Source organism: Sapajus apella, unplaced genomic scaffold (assembly GCF_009761245.1).
Source record: "Sapajus apella isolate SASKATOON/1434 unplaced genomic scaffold, GSC_monkey_1.0 scaffold171, whole genome shotgun sequence".
Classification (NCBI taxonomy): Eukaryota; Metazoa; Chordata; class Mammalia; order Primates; family Cebidae; genus Sapajus; species Sapajus apella.
In genome coordinates this window covers 1970086-1986763 of record NW_022437111.1, presented here as the reverse complement: position 1 = coordinate 1986763, position 16678 = coordinate 1970086, and the positions used below count along the sequence as shown (strand labels likewise).

Below are 16678 nucleotides of genomic sequence, written 5' to 3'. Positions count from 1 at the left end.
GGATGACCTGTACAGATTGCCTCAGCTGGCTCCCTTGCCTTCTAGCTTCCAGTGGGGCTAACCTAAATGGAATGTGTCAGCAGGAAATGGGAGGGAGGGAAGAATGAGGTTGAAGTATCTATTCTCCTGGCTTCCCCCCTGCATGCTTTCTCTCCTTCATGACACTTTGAGCAGGCACTGTCCCTCCACTGAAGGTGGCTTTATCAGGTGGGTCTCTATACAAAATTACTCACTCTGGGATCCAACAACCTCCCTTCTTCTCCTTCAGGACCAAGGCATAACTCTCTAAGTTGCTATTCACCCTGGGTACTGCACTGTATCTTGTGGCTTTCCTATGCCCTGCTCTTGTGTCTGTAAATCATTCCTTTTAAAAAAAAATCCTCTTCAGATTTCCCAGTCTGAGTGTGCCACCTGTTCCCTGCGCTGAGTTTGATTGATACAGGAGGCCAACCAATCTCCTCAATCCCACATCAACTAATTTTTTAAAACAGTTTTGCCTTTGATAAAGGCATTTTGAAATTATAAATGAATTGGCCCACTGATTTCCCATGATTCAAATGCTAATTTAATTGTTCAAAAAACACTCTGTTGTATAAATCAAAGAACCTTTCCCTTCAGAAATACCTTGTTCCTTTTCCCCAATGGGTCATGTTTGTTTAACTATATTGTAACTTCTACCAGCTTGTACCATGCTGAAGTGAGGCTCCTAATTCATTATATTCCAGTGCTTGTAGCATCCTTTCTCATGTTAAGCATGTTGGTAATATGAACCATCAATTTATGATGCTCATTTAGGCCAATAATTCCATAATCTCACCGTTGAATTTCTTCCTAATATGTGGTGTTTGCAAGTTGGCATTGGGGAGTTGTAGTTGTTTACATCTACTTTTATTGATTATGTCTAAAACGTTTGGTATGTTTTCCATTATTTATTCCTGAGCAGTCTTCCTCAAAAAGTTATTACAAGACTCTCCCTCTTGTATATGTGCCTGTATTTAAGTGTTAAATAAACATTGCCAACCAAGCACATATCAGGAAGAAATATGATTGCAGACTGACACACTGCCTTCATGAATAGTATTGTCTAAAACCACCTAAAATCAGGTGTAAATAATTTAATTTAGAGACTAGAAATTGCATTAATTTTTGGCTCCAGTTTGTCTCCAATTCAATGATGGTTGACCACTCTCAGATATTTTTTGGGACAAGCTAATTTCCTTGGAGAAAGAAATAAAGAAAATTAGTTGGGGCTAAAGTATACTCACATTAGAATGGGTTTTGTTTTTGTTTTTGTTGTTTTATGGTTTTGGTTTTTGTTTTTTAGATTGAGCGTCACTCTGTTGCCCAGGCTGGAGTGCAGTGGGTCGAGTTCAGCTGACTGCAACCTCCGCCTCCTGGGTTCCAGCAATTCTCCTGCCTCAGCCTCCCAAGTAGCTGGGATTACAGGCATCTGCCACCATGCCTAGCTAATTTTTTGTATTTTTAGTAAAGATGGGGTTTCACCACGTTGGCCAGGCTGGTCTTGAACTCCTGACCTCGAGATCTGCCCACCTTGGCCTCCCAAATGCTGGGATTACAGGTGTTAGCCATTGTGCCCCTCCTAGAATGGATTTTTAAAGTAAAAAGGGAAATAGTTCTAAGAGCTCAAAAAAAACCCCACTTTTCCTACATAGGAACAGTGACAAGAAACTGTAGGTGAAGTAGTCAGACTGAAAGAGTATTAGGTTATGCCTACTCACATAGCCAGACTTGAAAAACTTTGCCATCACATCCCAGGTGGAAAGACCAGAGGATATTTTAGAAATTATAGAAGTCTCCTATGGGGCTCCCATTCTAGTGAGACTCTTATGAGTTAGGATACTTTAATTTCAAGCAATAGAAAATCAACCTAAAGTGACATGAACAATAAAGGGAATTTATTGGCCTATGTAACTAAAAAGTTCAAAGGTAATGACTTCAGGTAAGGCTTGATCTAACAGCTCAAAAACTGCCCCCAAATGACATTTTTTTCTTTCCGTTTCTTACCTCTACTTCCTCTGTAATGGCTACATTGTAAGATAGTTCTCCCTCAGTGGTTCCTGGTGATTGCTGGTAGCTCCTAGGACTTCAGCTTCCCAGTTCAAGTACAGAAGGAAAAAGAGAACCTGCTTTCCGATATCTTCGACAAAAGTTCTGAAATAAGAGTTGCATTGGTACTAATTGTCCTGATTTGAACTGTGCATCTACTCTAAAATTAATCACTTGCTGGTAGAGGAGCAGGGGAGTGTGTGTGGTCAATATGCTGCTTGGTGTTAGCCATTCTCGCAACTACAGGGCTGACTGGGAAGATTATTGGTTGGAAAGGGGAACTAGGAATTGAATGCTGCAGAAGGAGCTACCAAATGTCTGCGGGAGTCACTAAACACTCTGGAGTCTAAGAATAGGAAGAACAGAAGGGTATTTCCTTATAGGGCCCAAATAAAGCTAGCTGAAGGGTAATGCCCCTATATTCACCTTTGAACTTCTATCTTTCTCAACAGATCTGGCAGTTCAGCAGCCTTTTCTCCAAAATCAAGAGCTGGGAGTTTAATGAAGTCACCTCCATGTCTGAGCACCTGAAGTCTTGTCCTTTCAACATTGTAGAGCACAAAACTGACCCAATTCTTTTGACCAGCATGTGTGAGCCACGTGAGCAGGCCCGAGAGAGCTTAGTCTCCACCTTCAGAATCAGACCACGAGGAAGATACGTCTCCTAAAAATTCAGATGTCACCCAATGCACCATTCTTGGATTTCTTCTCAGAGGTCCTGAAGTAGGACAGAGTGTGGTTTTGAGAACTCCCTTCTGTAAACTGTCTATTTGCTTATCAGGGTGTATTGGAACATGCAGTGTCCTTCAAAACCTCAACACGAGGCCTAAGAATTCCCTAAGACATGGCCTATACCATAGTGCCATACTGATGATTTGTTTCCTTTTCTTTTTTTTCTTTCTTTCTAAAATAGATTGGTCTGAGAAGAAAGTAAGTAATTTGAGGCCATTTGGAAGATGGACCCAATTTCTTAAGAGATGAGAGAGCCACAAAATTCCATAACCAGTACAGGCCTGTGCTTTTACATGAACTTTTTCGCTTACAAAGCACTTTCAAATTTGTGGGACAGTAAATGCAGGATGGGACTAAGGTGCAGAGAGTTACTCCCCAGAGAACACAGAGTGAAGGTAGCACAGCTTGAAGGCTCTGGAGCTGTGTCTATTTTGACAGTCAAGTCTGGGGCTCGTTTTAGTCATCCTACTGCCTCTAAGCCAGAGAGGCACAGCCTGACATAACAGAGCCCCTGGCTGAGCATGGCAGCCTCAAAGACACCACAGGCCAAAACATGAGAGGCAGAAATGAGGTCACAGAATCTGTTGTTAGAATCTTGGCAACATACAGCAGGAAAGCCTTGAGAAATGGGGCGTCCAAAGGAGACACCACATTTATGGAGAACCTTAGGACAAAAAGCCACAAGCCTACTTTGTAACATCTTAATGATGACTTAGGAGTCAATATTTTTTTTCTTCTGAAAATTATGTTCTACGTCTGAGTTAGGCAGAACATAGGCATGGCCCCTGGGCACGCTGTGCTATCTGAAATGACCTCAATACACTAACGCCAACCTCAGTGTCATGCCAGAATGCACAGGGTAGCCCAGGGAGACCATGCCTTTGGCAAAGTGCAGCCAAGGCCCACTGTAGTTCCTATGGCACCAGTCACCAGCTCCTAGACCCCACTTGGGTAGCTACTGGGGTCTTGGAGAGAAAGACATGTGAATATAGTGGCTCCCTGAAATTACTCCTACCTGTCCATATTGCTGGCCATGCATTCAGTCTGACAAAAATGGATGATACTGCTGTTTTTGGTATCGAACAGTGAATATTCATAAGAACAAAAGTAAAAGATAAAAAGACACAATAGAAACTGGCATCCCCCAAAACAGGGCTTCTTAGCCTTAGAACTATTGACATTTTGAACTGGATAATTATTTGTTTTAAGGGACTGTTCTGTGCACTACAGGACACCGGCCAGCATCCTTGGCCTATCCATGAAATGCCAGTAGCACCAGCACAGAGGCGACAACCAAAAATGTCACCACACATTGCTGAATGTCGGGGAGGAAATTGGCTCCTGGTTGAAAATCCCTAAAGGATGTCATACTAGTGACAATAAGTTAGGATATACTTATTTTTTAGAACAGCAAAATCTTATCTCCCTTAGCTATCCACAGTAGTTATGATTTCATGCAGCTCTTTAAGAAATTGAAATATTTATTTTAGACACGTAGTGATTTTAAGTTGGGAACCAGATGGAGATGATGATTTGTTTGGTATGGCTTCATGTCCTCAGCCACATGCAAGAATGTATCCTTTCAGCTCTCTTTGGTTATACCTGAAGCTTGGAAAGTAGAGTTATTGGCCCTGCGTTTATATCCCTCTCACTGTAATTGGTGTCATTTTCCCTGCAGTCCTAGCAATTTCTCAGGCAAGTGAGAAATAGGAAAGGAAAAGGACAGGCATTGTAGGGAAGCAGAGAATAAAGAATTTCGCCAATAAAAGAAGGAGTCTAGTAAATCTGGGTGCTTGTTATTGCGTGGGTTCTCTCTAAACATGGATCAGAGCTGGTGTAGATGAAGTAGGTAACACCTCCAAAAAGAGTCAAGAAGGCAGTAGAGCAAGTCCCAGACCAGAAACATGCTCATCTTTTCATTGTAATGTGCCACTTGGTACTATTTGATAATGTCACTCTATTTTTCCTAATCCCATCCTTTGTTTTATATTTCTTATTTGTATATAAGGCACCATTTTCTAACAATATGACGAGGGTATGACCTAAGGTTTTATTCCATGAAGATAAGTAACTGGAAACAACCTAACACTGCAGTGGGAAGGAAGGAAGAGAGTTGTCCAGGTGGCAGTTCTGAGGAAAAAGGCTCCGAAAATCCACTCTGGGTTTGTGATTTTAATAGAAAAAGAAAGGGAAACTATGGAACAGTGGAGATGAAAATCAGGGGCTATGGATGAATGGAAGAGAAACAAGGTGCTACATACAGAAAGGAAGAGGGCAGAGCGCTTTCCCTTCCCAAATCAGGTGGGTGGGGGCAGCCTCGGTTCAGGAGAGTGGCACTGCCCACAACTGCTTTGTAAGTTGCACACTTCTAGCCGTACTCTCCCCCTCCAGTTGCTGCCTTCAAAGCTGTATTGAAGCACGAGCTTCAATAAGATAAGGACACTTCCTAGTGAGAGGGCAGTGGCACCAAAACCCTTCAGGTGACTATGAATTAGATAGAAATGATTTGTGAGAGGAAGCTGGAATGAACAGCATGAACCGTGAGTGTTATCTGATAGACAAGAGAGCTAGATGTGGCTTCAGATTTAGAAGCAGCTGAGGGGAGCAAAGAGGGGCTGTGTATACAGGGAGGGGAGATGTCTATGGGCAGAGCCCTTGGTGGGTATCATTGCCAAGAAAGGCAGTCCACAGTAGAGATCAGCGGAATATGGAGACTGAGGTCTGTAGCACTGGGCCAGAGAGGACCTTGCTGCCTTAATAGCATAAGGGTCTGGAAAAGAAGTTTCTGTTTTACAACAAAAGGAAAAGTGAAAAGCAAGGTGGAACTTGAAGCTGTGTCGTGAAAATCACTATAAAAGTCTGATTTATGTGTGATGTCAAATTAAACTGAAATGAAGAATGAGATCGAGTATATCTGTGGTGATTGACCTCTGTATACTAGAAATCTCAATGTCTCTAGAAGAGGAAATAAAAGCTGCTTTGCACTCTGTAAGGCTAACTGGGTGACTCTTGTGAGTCCGGCCTAGAGATAGATGTGTGATTCACAGGCATAGAAGTTGTCATTGAAATCAAGTGTGTATCATGAAGAAAGACCAGAGCACAAGCCTGAGGCACAGTGCCAAGCTTGTCCAACCCGCCTTATTGTGTTATTGTCCTGTTTTGTTTTGTTTTAGACTTTTAGCTGCCTGAAGCCATGGTTTTCAGTTTCTGTCTCTAGAAAAAAGGGGATAAGCGGAAAAGAGGGATGAGGAAGGGGCTTTACTGACCCAACCAAAAACAGAAACTATGAACCCATGGCTGTATTCTCTGCCTTGGACACTCCTGCTGGGCAGTTCACCAACTCTATGAAGTCCTGGAGCAGCTAACTATGGGTCTTAGCAACTCATCCTAGCTCCTCCTTGATCCCAATGCCTTCTCCATCTTTTGTTTTTTGAGACAAGGTCTCACTCTGTCACCCAGGCTGGAGTGCAGTGGTGCGATCACAGCTGACTGAAGGCTTGACTTTTACTTCCCAGGCTCGGGTGATTCTCCCACCTCCGACTACTGAGTAGCTGGGACTGTAGGGCCATACCTCCATGCCCAGCTAATTTTTTGTAGAGACAAAGTTCCATCATGTTGCCAGGCTAGACTAGAACTCTTGGGCTCAAGAGATCCACCTGCCTTGGCCTCCCAAAGTGCTGGAATTACAGGCGTAAGCCACCATGCCTGGCCACCTTCTCCATCTTTGAAAGCTAGACCCAGCTTCGATGCCGGTAACAGCACAGTCCTCTGTGTCCTACTAACCAGAGATCTACACCAAAGCTCTGACTTTTATTTTGATATTGCTCTAGGACCTCTTATGTCTGACCTTGTTGAGGCTGTACCCACAATAGCCTGGGGCTGGGCTAAATGCACTGGCATTCTCCCTCATCCCCATATTGTGCTTGGTGCTTCACTTTTTGCCCACTACTGGCTGTCCACATGTCCTCACCTCTTTTCCTGTCGGCCTCAGGCCTAGACCCCTCAGAAGCTTGTGTGAATTCTCTGTCCACTCTTTCCTGGCCATTGATTTCAATTATTCAGCTACAAGGAAGCCTGAACTTTCTTGAGCATGGGTCATTGTCTCTGGCTCCAAATCCTATTAAACCTCACCTAAGTTTATTTTCCTTTACCTTTACTCTTTTCTATTGGCCAAACCTCCCTTTTTCTTTTTCCTATCCCCTAATTCATATGTCTCCCTCCAGAGTGGTCATTACATCCCTAAAAGAGTGTGGTCATCACCCCCAGGTAGAAGGTGGCTGGGCTTCCACTACTGCTGAAGCCAATAGAAGCTGAACTGCCTTGATAGGCATACCCAGGATACTACCCAGCCCCTCTTATCTCACTTACTGCCATTCCTCAGGCTGATCTGTTTTGGACTGAGTTTCAAGTGCAGCCTAAGTAGGCCAGACACAGTGGTTTATGCCTGTAATCCCAGCACTTTGGAAGGCTAAGGTGGGCTATCACCCGAGGTAAGGAGTTTGAGACCAGCCTGGCCAACGTGGGAAAACCCCATCTCTACTAAAAATACAAAAATTACCCAGGCGTGGTAGCAAGCACCTGCAGTTCCAGCTACTCAGGAGGCTGAGGCACAAGAATTGCTTGAACCCAGGAGGTGGAGGCTGCAGTGAGCTGAGATGGTGCTACTGCATTCCAGCTGGGGTGACAGAGCGAGACTACGTTTCAAAAAATAGTTCAGCCGAAGGAAAAGGCCTAGCCCTTGACATCTAGGGTGCAGGGGAATCGGCAGTGGTAAGAGAAAGTCTCCTGGATATGCCTGGAAGAGGAAAGGCTGGAGCCTTAAGGTTTGGGGCCATGAGGGCCACACAAAAAGTACTATTTACTTCAGCATAGAGGTGATCACACTCCCACTTTATTTAGAATTTTAGGGCTGAAGAGAGAAAAGGTTCAGAGATTTCTTCAGGGACGGAAAGTGGGCAAATAGCACAACCAGGCAAACCACACAATCTAGATATACTTTCCCAAGTAAAAAAACCGGGCAGCCAGAGCTCACAGAGGAGGAGAGCAGAGCTTGGGGTGGCAGAGAGGTGTTCATGCGGAAGGAGGCAGGACCACAAGAGAAATGTCCACGAGTTCATCCAGGGTAGAGAGTACTCTGGGGAAGGGGACCTCCTTCCCCATGCTGTCTGCCCCAAGCACTTAATGAAGGGGGAGAGGGAAGTCTGCCTAGGACCTCATCTGGTTAGAGATTTGCAGCAGGAATAGGGAAGGGGTGGAGGCAGAGCCACTCTGGACATGGGAAATCACAGTTGCAGCAGACAGCTAGCTCCAGTCACTCCAGGAGCTTGACATAATTTGCAGGGAAGAGTCCAAAGTGGCCATGGCAACGTCCCCGCCACCAGCCCTCGTCCACCATCTCAATGTCAGTGATGACATCATCTGGATCAAAGGAAAGCTCATCACTTCCCTCTGGGGAGAAAGTTGAGGGAATATTAGAATGGTCAGACATGAATCTCTTTCCCCATGTCCCCCTGTCTTGTATCATGTCCTCCAGGCACCAGGGTCCTCAGGCCACTCCCAACCTACCTCCTTGGTAATCATATAGGGCCACAGCTGAGATCCCCAGAGCCCCAGCTGGGTAGCCCGATGATCCTGTATAATGAGAAACACAAACATGGTCTCATCAACGTGAAGAAGGCAAACAGAGAAAGCTCCTGCTGGGTCAACAAAGAAATTCTTCTTCCTCTTACCCTCCCCTGGACATGACCAAGTTCTCCTGCTTCTCCTCCCACCACTCACCAGCCGGAGCGGAGGAAAAAGATCCTTCAGGCTCAAGCACCTCCTCATAGTCCCCGTCTGGTTCATCCTCCTGCTCATGCCTGTCCATATCCCCAACATCCTCATAGTCATTCTCAGGCTCAGGCTCTGCTTCATACACTGGCTCTTCTTCCACCTGGAGGCCTTCCGGAGTCCTAGGGGGCAGAGCAGGGGGCTCCTCGTTGTCCTGAGAAGAGACAGTGTGGAGCAGTGTGACTTCCACTCTCCAGGAGGACTCAATGAAGGACTGCTAAGATCCACCCCCCTGCCTTCACCACCCTGCCTCTTCTCCCCTCCACCCTTGCCTCTGCCTAACAGCCCCTYCTGGAGGACACAGCCTTTCAACCACCCGTCTTCACTCCTCGACCTCCTCCCACACCCACCACCCAAAACACATTCCAGAGACAATGGGAAGAAAATGTAAAAGGTGTGAGGGGAGGGAAGTGGAAAGCAAGTCAGATTCTTTAGGAGACCAAGGAAACACTGAAGCAAAAGCACATTGTTGAGCTACCACTGCTAGGAAAACCTACTGTCCTAGTTTGCCCAGGACAAGGGAGTTTCCCAGAATGCAGGGACTCACGTGCTAACGCCAGAACAGTGCAAGGTAAACCAGGATGGTTGGCCACCCTGCACAGCCCACCTTCCTAAGACTCGAAGAGATGGGGTAGGGGGCAGAGAATCTTTGGGGGTTTGCTTACCTGTGGGAGAGTCAGCTTCACGGGCAGCAAGGGCGCTGGATTTTCCCTGCTGGTTATCACAGGCTCAGGCTCTGATGATGGAGGAGTCCCAGCTGGAGGCCAGGCCTATGGAGAATGAAGCATCTCTCAACTATGCAAACCTCCATCTTCACTTTTTTTTTTTTTTTTTTTTTTTTGACAGAATCTTGCTCTGTCGCCCAAGCTGGAGTGCAGTGGCACAATCTCGACTCACTGCAACCTCCACCTCCCAGGTTCAAGCGACTCTACTGCCTCAACCTCCTGAGTAGCTGGGATTAAGGCACATGCCACTATGCATGGCTAATTTTTGTATTTTTAGTAGAGACAGGGTTTGACCATGTTGGTCAGGCTAGTCTTGAACTCCTAACCTCATGATCCACCCGCCTCCTCCTCCCAAAGTACTGGGATTATAGGTGTGAGCCACCATACCTGACCCATCTTCATTCTTTTTATTTTTAATTTTTTTGAGACAGGGTCTCACTCTGCTGCCCCAGCTGGAGCATAGTGGTGAGATCATAGTTCACTGTAGCCTCAAACTCCTGGGCTCAAATGATCCTCCTCTCTCAGCCTCCCAAGTAGCTGGGACTATAGGTATGCACCACCATGCCCAGCTAATCTTTAGTTTTTTTTAAATATATATAGGGATAGGGTCTTACTATGTTGCCCAGGCTGGTCTAGAACTCCTGGCTTCAAGCAATCCTCTTACCTTGGCCTCCCAGAGTGCTAGGATTACAAGTATGACCCACCATATCATGCATGTCTTAACTGTTACATTTACAAGGAACACCCTCTCCTGCTCTCTGCCAATTCAAACTTCAAGATGGGCTCCAACCTGAAGTGACAGCCCCTTCCTCTTAGTTCCTATAGCAATAATTGACTATACTGGCTGGTGACTTGCTTTCTGTTGTACTATGTAAATCTTGGAGTTTTCTTTCTAACATTCTGATATATGAGGCCCAATTACAGTGAGACTGAAGTCTTCTAAAGTCAGAGACAACAGATGCTGCCCAACCCAAGGGAGGCCTTTGCCTTATTTTCTGCCAATATTTTGGACTCCTTAGGCTCCTGTCTGGGAAAGAGATATTGGATGTGGATCCTGAAGGGCCAGGCGCTCACCTCTGAGGAGATTTTCTTGGGCAGTGGGGCCGGTACCACTGGCTCCTCTATAGCTACCACTGGCTGTGGAGCCTCAGGGCTCATCTTTGCCACAGCCTTTCGCTCCTGTTGCCTCCTGGCCACCTGCTGTGCCTTCTCCTCTTCCTCTCGCTTCCTCTTCTCCTCAGCCATGGACTCAAATTTCGCCTTCAGCCCACGGGCACCACTAGAAGCTGCGGCCACAGGCAAGAAGAATTAGGGTTGTCTTGGATTGGAAGGAGGGGAAGGGGCGACACTTGAAGGAAGAGGGGAATCAGTTAAATATCTAGGAGGAGGGACTTGTGGGACAGGAATGTATTGACAGAGGAACAAGGGGGTTATAGGAAGATGACATAGCCCTGAAGCCTGGATTTTTATAAAGCCAGGCTATGTAACCTAAGACAATCCTCCTACCTCAGCCTCTGGAGTAGTTGGGATCACAGCTGCACACCACCAAGCCCAGCTAATTTTTGTATTTTTTATAAAGAGGGGATCTCGCTGTGTTGCCCAGCCTGGTCTTGAACTCCTGGGCTCAAATGATTCTCCTACCTAAGCCTCCCAAAGTGCTGGGATTACAGGCGTGAACCACCATGCCCAGCCTACTTGTGTCCTTTCTAAATTGTAAACGTTGAGGTTCCAACCAGCATCCTCCTCGTCTATATTCCATAAATCTGTGTGCCTTTGAGCCACTACTCATCCTCAACCCCATCCGAAGCTCCTATTCCTATGTGTCCTTCCCAAGTGGTTCCCCACCAGTGCCCCCACCCCGCCCCACTCCCGCCCCATGCTACACTTTGTTCTCTGCCTCCAGTTCCTTTCCCCATGTCACTCTATCTCTCTATCTACTTGACTTGGATTTTCTCTTTCCTCCCTCCTTTCCTCCCTCCCTCCCTCCCTCCCCCCTTCCTTCCTTTCTTCTTTCCTTCCTTCCTTTCTGACAGAGTCTCACTCTGTCACCCAGGCTGGAGTGCAGTGGCATGATCTCAGCTCACTGAAACCTCCGCCTCCTGAGTTCAAGCGATTCTCCTGCCTCAGCCTCCCAAGTACCTGGGACTGTAGGCACGCACCACCACACCTGGCTAATTTTTGTATTATTTATAGAGATAGGGTTTCCCCATGTTGTCTAAGCTGTTCCTAAACTCCTGGGCTCAAGCAATCCTCCCACCTTAGCCTCCCAAAGTGCTGCAATTACAGGCATGAGCCCTGCCTGACCTGGCTTTTCTAGGAGAGACAGAATTTGGGAACATGAGGATAGGGATCAGGTTTACCTCAGCTAATCCAGGTAGTTAAAGGCATGGAAGAGATAGTCTGGGGAGGAAAACAAATGAGGGAGAAGGTAGTGAGGTTCATCGAGAGTGAATCACAAAATCTCACCGGCTTCTATGGGTGTCGTCTTCTTATAAGCTGTGGTCGGGGCCTCCATTTCATTGAAGCCGACAGCACTCTGCAGGCAGGAGAACAGCATGTGTGTTGCGGGGGAGGGGCAGGGATAGTGGTGACCTGGAGATGGTCTTGGGGGTTGGGGCCACTGTAGGAGGCATCCTTAACCATTGGATGCTCAAAGGCTGGACAGCATGTTCCAGTATTGTTTTGTGGTAGAGAAGGAGGTAAAGAAGTTCCAAACTGCTGGGTTCAGCTCCCCCTTTCAAAAGCTCAGTGACCTTAGAATCTCATGTCTCCAAGCCCAGTTGCCTAGAATGTAGCAGGGCCCCTGGCCAATGCATGAGGAGAAATTAGTGTAGGGAGGACAGTGGCATGGGGTGGGAAGAGACTTAAGATTGGGTTAAGCAATGCCAAGAATTCAATGCAATTTCCAGTCCCACGCCACCTTTCCCTGCAGTTGATCTGTGTCTCTGTATGCCTCTCCCACTGTCCTCAGTCAAAGCTCAGGCTTTGGAAGACATGCCCGATAGCTGCTGAGTCAGTGCAAAGTGCAGGATGCCAGCAGGATAGGCTTTGGGCACCCAGCATTGCCATCCCCTCCTTCTCCCAGCCTTGCCTCACACTCTTCTCTGCGCACTTCCCTACACTTAGAGAACTCTCCTTAAGACATTGGTGTTCTGGTGCTTTACCTTATCCACTCGGTCCTTCTGGATTCCATACTGGCCACCAAAGCCCTTGGCATAATCTGCAGGATAGAAAGTTCTGAGTTACAGGAAATCAAAATGCTGGGAATGCGTAGGGAGAAGAATCAGTGGGAAGAAAGACAGGAATATGGAAAACAGAGACGTAGGAGGAAATGTGAGAGTCAGAAGATAGAGGGAGACATGGATGAGAAGAGAGGGAAACAGATAGGGAAAAAATCTGGGAGAGAATGGAGAAAAGAAAGATGGAAATAGAGAAACATGGAAAGCAGAAAGCAATAGTTAAGGAAAAATGTAAAAGAAATAGGAAAAAATACAGAGAGCACTCCAGCCATCCCTATGGGTTCCAAGGAAGCAGTAAACCTCCTTATCCTCTGTGATGACAGCACAGGGCCCTCTAAGATTCATGGCAAAGCATCCTCTGGCCATCACCCAGCTTTCTGTCCTCATCCCTTCCTCAACGCTCCCTTCTCTCTCACCTCCCTGCTAGGCCTTGCTCATTTTTTTTTTTTTTTTTAGATGGAGTTTCGTTCTTGTTGCCCAGGCTGGAGTGCAATGGCAGGATCTCGGCTCACCGCAACCTCTGCCTCCTGAGTTCAAGCGATTCTCCTGTCTCAGCGTCCCAAGTAGCTGGGATTACAGGCATGTGCCACCACGTCCGGCTAATTTTTGTATTTTTAGTAGAGACAGGGTTTCACCATGTTGGCCAGGATGGTCTTGATCTCTTGACCTCATGATCCACCCACCTCGGCCTCCCAAAGTGCTGGGATTACAGGCGTGAGCCACCATGCTCAGCCTTTTTTTTGGAGACAGAGTTTCACTCTTGTTGCTCAGGCTGGAGTGCAATGGCACAATCTAGGCTCACTGCAACCTCCACCTCCTGAGTTCAAGCAATTCTCCTGCCTCAGCCTCCCAAGTAGCTGGGATTACAGGCATGAACCACCACGCCTGGCTAATTTTTGTATGTTTAGTAGAGATGGGGTTTCATTATGTTGGTCAGGTTAGTCTCGAACTCCCAATCTCAGGTGATCCGCCTGCCTCGGCCTCCCAAAGTGCTAGAATTACAGGTGTGAGCTGCCATGCCTGGCCGGCATAGGCCCTGCTCTTAATCCTGCTGTCTTCCTCTCTCGCCTCACTACCACCACCCACACATGCGCTTACTGTCCACTCACCCCCTGCTCTGGACATCTGGCCCCTCTGTATTCTGGGGCTCCTGGGTGAGCTTCCAGTAAGGAAGGAAGGAGAGCCCTGTACTATCTGTGACATTCCCCATTCCAACCCCAACTCACCTCGCTGGGACTCATGTTTCTCCGTCTCTCCCTTGTAGTCATATCCCAGAGCTGCCTTGTCACGTTTATCCTTCTCCACCCCGTACCGGCCACCAAAGCCATGAGAGTAATCTACGGTAGAAGGAGCAGTCATAAGAGCCCACCCTTGGGCTCCAGCACAAAGGGAAGCGCTGGAGAAGGGAGGCCAGCAGGAATGGGTGCAGGGTGTTAGGGGCCTGGGAAAAGAGCAGGGCTTGAATTCAGAGGAATTAAAGAGAAACCGTGTCCTAAGTAGTCTTTTTGTTATTGTTGTTGAGATGGAGTCTCACTCTGTCACCCAGGCTGGAGGGCAGTGGCTTGATCTCCACTCACTGCAACCTCCACTTACCAAGTTCAAAGGATTCTCCTGCCTCAGCTTTACAAGTAGCTGCGATTACAGACATATGCCACCACACCCAGCTAATTTTTTGTGTTTTTAGTAGAGACAGGGTTTCACCGTGTTAGCCAGAATGGTCTCGATCTCCTGACCTCATGATCTACCTGCCTTGGCTTCCCAAAGTGCTGGGATTACGGGCATGAGCCACTGTGCCTGGCGCTAAGTAGTCTTCTAATTGAATATTGCTTCCCTTTTCCCTCTCTTCTCTCATTTCCATCCCAAGATGAGAACATTCCCATTTTCAAGAAGGGGTAATCATAGAGAGTGAAGAGAGTCCCAGAAAAAAAAGGCAGATACATGAAATGTATGCCTTTCCCCTACTCCTATATAAGCACATAGAAATGTCAGATAAAACATAACAATTTTGTTTTAAAGAGTGAAGCTCAGGCTGGGCACCATGCTCACGCCTATAATTCTAGCACTTTGGGAGCAGAGGCAGGAGGATCACTTGAGGTAAGGAGTTGGAGACCCACATGGCCAAAATGGTGAAACCCTGTCTCTACTAAACAATACAAAAACTATCCAGGTGTGGTAGTGTGTGCCTGTAGACCCAGCTGCTTGGGGGTCTGAGGCAGGAGAATCACTTGAACCCAGGAGGCGGAGGTTGCAGTGAGCTGAGATCACACTATTGCACCCCACCCTGGGCAACAGAGTGAGACTCTGTCAAAAAGAAAGAAAGGAAAGAAAGAAAGAAAGAAAGAAGAAGAAAGAGAGAGAGAGAAAGGAAGGAAGGAAGGAAAGAAGGAAGGAAAGAAGGAAGGAAGGAAGGAGGGAAGGAAGAAAAAGAGAGAAAGAAAAAGAAAGAAAGAAGGAAGGAAGGAAAGAAAAGAAAGAAAGAAGAAAGGAAGGAAGGAAGGAAGGAAGGAAGGAAGGAAGGAAGGAAGGAAGGAAAGAAGGAAGGAAGGAAGGAAAGAGAGGGACAAGCACAATGGCTCATGCCTGTCATTCCAACATTTTCAGAGGCCAAGGCGGGTGGATCACCAGATCAGTAGTTTGAGACCAGCCTGGCCAATGTGGCCGTCTCTACAAAAAATACAAAAATTAGCTGGGCAGGGTGGCAGGTGCCTGTAATCCCAGCTACTTGGGAGGCTGAGGCAGGAAAATCGCTTGAACCCAGGAGGCGGAGGTTGCAGACTCTGTCTCAAAAAAATTTTTAAAAAAATTCTGTAATGATGGGGTCTATGTTGCCCAGGCTAGCCTTAAACTCCTGGTCTCAAAGGATCCACTCACCTCAGCCTCCCAAAGAGCTGCGATTACATGTGTGAACTATCATACCTGATCAGATTTTAAATTCCAAATGTAATGAATAGGGATTAGAATCAAGGGTCTGGGATTCTAATTTCCATATAAAAATGGGGGAGGAGGGAAGAAAACCAGAAATGAAGCTGTCTCCACTCCTATAAGAGAGTGCTAGAAAAATTCTACTCATTTATCCAGGAAAATAGTGAGGGGAGCTTTTAGCCTGTTCAACATTTGATAGGGGGAAAATTTGCTTATGAGACTTGGAAATTCCAAGCCTACACCTGAGTGTAGAATGCAAATACACACACACACACACAAATTTTTTTTTACCACTTATGTGATGCAGGAATTCTAAGCTGAGAAATTAAATACTGATTCAGGAAAATATATATTGTGGAAAGAGTAAGCATAAGAAAGATGACATGAATATGAGATAAAGTGATCTCAAGACAAAATGCATTATAAGAGACAAGAAAGACATGATACAATGATAAAAGAACAATACCATTCATCAGGAATGTGTATGCTGGTATAAACCTATTCACAGAATCAAAATGCATGAAGCTCTTAAATAAAAGAAAAATTTTAAAAACCATGTGTGGTGAATGCCTGTAGTCCCAGCTACTCAGAAGGCTGAAGCAGGAGGATGGCTTGACCCCAGGAGTTTGAGACCAACCTGGGAAACATAGCGAGACACTACCAGACACACACACACACACACACACACACACACACACACACACACTAACAATGCAAAAGCTGACAGAAGTAGAACAAGAAATAGACAAATCTATAATAGTAGTTGAAAATTTTAACACCATTCTTTCCTTATTTGATAGGCATTTTAGGCAAAAAGGAATCAGTAAAATTATAGAAGATTCAAACATCAGCTAATAATACATAATTGACTCTTACAACACTATACTCTAAACTACAGAATGTGCTTTTTTCATGCATATAGAACATTGACCAAATAAACCGTGTGCTGGTCCATAAGTCTCTAAGACAATAAGTCTCAGTACATTTCAAAAGACTGAAATATTAGAGATCATATTCTGATCATAATAGAATTAAATTAGAAGTCAATACCAATAAAATTATCTAGAAAATTTCCCTGATGCTTAGAAAATTAGTAACAACTTTTAAATAATAAATGTGTCAAAGAAGAAATTACAAGAGAAATAAGAAAATATTTTAACTGAA

General features: G+C 45.9%; 2 protein-coding genes across 6 annotated transcripts in view; one reads left to right on the top strand and one right to left on the bottom strand.

The window, feature by feature from the left end:
• Nucleotides 1–5931, top strand: part of FBXO40 (F-box protein 40) — a 36472-nt gene extending 30541 nt beyond the window's left edge. For 2 of the 5 annotated variants that reach the window (XM_032267680.1, XM_032267684.1), the window contains one exon: nt 2520–5931. In XM_032267680.1, the coding sequence (XP_032123571.1) occupies nt 2520–2735 (216 nt within the window). In that variant the 3' untranslated portion in view covers nt 2736–5931. The remainder of the gene's footprint in view (nt 1–2519) is intronic. The other 3 variants (XM_032267683.1, XM_032267682.1, XM_032267681.1) reach the window with 2 other exon arrangements.
• Nucleotides 5932–7668: 1737 nt separating this feature from the next.
• Nucleotides 7669–16678, bottom strand: part of HCLS1 (hematopoietic cell-specific Lyn substrate 1) — a 29451-nt gene continuing 20441 nt past the window's right edge. The window contains exons 7-14 of the mRNA XM_032267679.1: nt 13819–13929; nt 12518–12573; nt 11820–11889; nt 10428–10639; nt 9294–9398; nt 8578–8782; nt 8365–8430; nt 7669–8247 (exon numbers count right to left, since the gene is read on the bottom strand). Of these exons, the coding sequence (XP_032123570.1) occupies nt 8111–8247; nt 8365–8430; nt 8578–8782; nt 9294–9398; nt 10428–10639; nt 11820–11889; nt 12518–12573; nt 13819–13929 (962 nt within the window). The 3' untranslated portion in view covers nt 7669–8110. The remainder of the gene's footprint in view (nt 8248–8364; nt 8431–8577; nt 8783–9293; nt 9399–10427; nt 10640–11819; nt 11890–12517; nt 12574–13818; nt 13930–16678) is intronic.